We start from the raw sequence: 2,500 nt of genomic DNA, 5'->3' as shown, positions 1-2,500 counted from the left end.
GTGGATTATAGAATGCTATCATCTTTTTTTTTTTATTTATCTATCTACTTTTACTTATCTGCTTTAGTTTCTTTTTTATTCATTTATTTCTTTTTATCATTTCATCCTATGGCTTTGACAATGTACAGACATGACGCAGAAATACGACAGACATGCAGGAGAGTGATACCCACTTCCGGCGCCCTTATTACTTATTACTTTACTTTTTATTATTATTTACTTATTATTTACTTATTATTACTATTTACTTATTATTTACTTATTATTATCATTATTTACTTATTATTTACTTATTATTATCATTTACTTATTATTTACTTATTATCATTTACTTATTGTTATTATTTACTTATTTGTTTATAATTACTTATTATTATTATTTACTTATCATCATCATTTACTTATTGTTATTATTTACTTATTTGTTTATATTTACTTATTATTATTGTTTACTTATTATTATTATCTACTTATTATTTACTTATTATTATTATTTACTTATTTGTTTATATTTACTTATTATTATTATTTACTTATTATTTACTTATTATTATTTTTTACTTATTATTATTATTACTTATTACTTTATTACTTACACAGGACGTTGGTGGAGGAGCCAATATCGTAGCGGGTTCCGTGAACGGCTGTGAGGGCGTCTACGGCAGAGTGAGCAAGGTCATCCTGCAAGATAAGGGTCAAGTGAGGTCAGGCAGGGTCAGTTAGGAGGTATTGGGTGGGTTGATGTGGCTCTCGGTCTCGTTTTCTCTGTCTCTCTCTCTACTTCTCTTTCTCTCTCTCCGTTTCTTTTTTTCTTGTTCTCTTTTGCTCCCTCTCTTTTTTCTCTTCCTCTCCTTCTCATTCTCTTTCGCTCTTTCTCTCTCTCTCTTTTCTTTTCTTTTCTTTCTTTCGTTCTCTTTCGCTCTTTCTCTCTCTTTTTTTCCTTTTCTCGTTCTCTTTCGCTCTCTCTCTCTCTCTCTCTCTCTCTCTCTCTCTCTCTCTCTCTCTCTCTCTCTCTCTCTTTCTCTCTGTGTCTCTCTCTCTCTCTCTTCTTTCTTTTTCTTTCTCTCGTTCTCTTTCGCTCTTTCTCTTTCTCTCTCTCCCTTTCTCGTTTTCTTTCTCTCGTTTTCTTTCGCTATTTCTCTCCTTCTTTCTCTCCCTACTTCTCTCTCTCTCTCTCTTTCTCGCTCTCTCGCTCGCTCGCTCTCTCTCTCTCTCTCTCTCTCTCTCTCTCTTCTGTTTCAATCTCTCTATCTCACTTTCTCTCTCTCTCTCTCCCTCTCTCTCAAAAACAAACTAGGTCGCTACATGTTATCTTTATGAATATTCAAATATGATAAATATGTGATGATGAATCAGGATTCTATTTCCATGGCTGAAAATACCATGTAATATAGACTACCAAATGATTAGAAAATATATATAAAATAATAATTGGCCAATGCGAGAACCATTTCAAATAAGAAAATAAGAACATTAACAAAAAACGAAGTACTGTGATAAATAGATGCAGGGACAACTTCGAAGGTAACTTCAGGGCCAACCTCAGATCCTATTGCAAGATCAACTTCAGAGCCGAGTTCAGAACCAACTGCAGAAGTGAGGACAGGACATAAGTTCACGAACCACCATCAGAACCAGTGTCGAAACCATGATAAAAAAATGCGAATAGGGATGGGAGGGGAGTAGGGTGTAGGGTGTAGGGGGGTAGGGAGAAGAGAGAGAGAGAGAGAGAGAGAGAGAGAGAGAGAGAGAGAGAGAGAGAGAGAGAGAGAGAGAGAGAGAGAGAGAGAGAGAGAGAGAGAGAGAGAGAGAGAGGTGGGGGGTAGGGGGGGAAGGGAAGGGTAAAGGTTGGGTGCCAGCCACTCACCAGATCCTGCCAGTCGGTGGGGAGGGCGGAGGTATAGCCCCAAGGGTAGAGCCAGAGCTGGGAGTAGGAGTGGAAGGTCAGATACACCACCAGGCTATCGGCATACTTGAGGATCTGGTCTCGCACGTTCCTCATCTCGACCTCGGAGAAGGCCTCTGGGCCGGCGTAGATGTCGGAGCAAGGGTTGCTCGAGGCGCCGTTCTCTGGGGGGGAGAGGGGGAGGGGGGGATGGGGGGAGTTAGGCTACGGCGAACGGCGGGGGTTGCAGTGTTGATGAATGACAAGGTTGTATTGACTCTTACTCTTTCACAACGTATGTATAAAAAGGGGGGATTTTCATCCAGGGAAATTATATATTCCAAATACACTCTTTTATATCTGCAAATGGGACATATGTATGCGTGTCTGTAGCCTGCAGACTGTAGCATTATGAGCCATATGTATGCGTGTCTGTAGTCTTTAGATTGTAGCGTCATGTGCCATATGTATGTGTGTCTGCAGCCTGTAGACTGTAGCATCATGTGTTGTAGCCTGTAGACTACAGGCAGTCGCGTGAGCTCAGAACACTAACCGTTCCAGTGGAATCCCCAGTTCCTGTTGGGATCAGCTCCCATGCAGCCGAAGGGAGAGCCA

The 2,500-nt window shown here is 40.2% G+C and overlaps 1 protein-coding gene across 1 annotated transcript in view; it reads right to left on the bottom strand.

Annotated features, from left to right (window-relative positions):
- Nucleotides 1-2,500, bottom strand: part of LOC122243417 (carboxypeptidase B) — a 5,412-nt gene that overhangs the window by 782 nt on the left and 2,130 nt on the right. Inside the window, exons 4-6 of the mRNA XM_086548251.1 lie at nt 2,439-2,500; nt 1,868-2,070; nt 597-681 (exon numbers count right to left, since the gene is read on the bottom strand). The exon at nt 2,439-2,500 is cut by the window's right edge and continues 32 nt beyond it. Of these exons, the coding sequence (XP_086404377.1) occupies nt 597-681; nt 1,868-2,070; nt 2,439-2,500 (350 nt within the window). The remainder of the gene's footprint in view (nt 1-596; nt 682-1,867; nt 2,071-2,438) is intronic.

The sequence above is a fragment of the Penaeus japonicus genome, unplaced genomic scaffold, assembly GCF_977035675.1.
Source record: "Penaeus japonicus unplaced genomic scaffold, GWHDUDI00000001_assembly GWHDUDI00000020, whole genome shotgun sequence".
In the NCBI taxonomy this organism is placed as follows: domain Eukaryota; kingdom Metazoa; phylum Arthropoda; class Malacostraca; order Decapoda; family Penaeidae; genus Penaeus; species Penaeus japonicus.
This window is presented reverse-complemented; position numbering and strand designations above follow the sequence as displayed.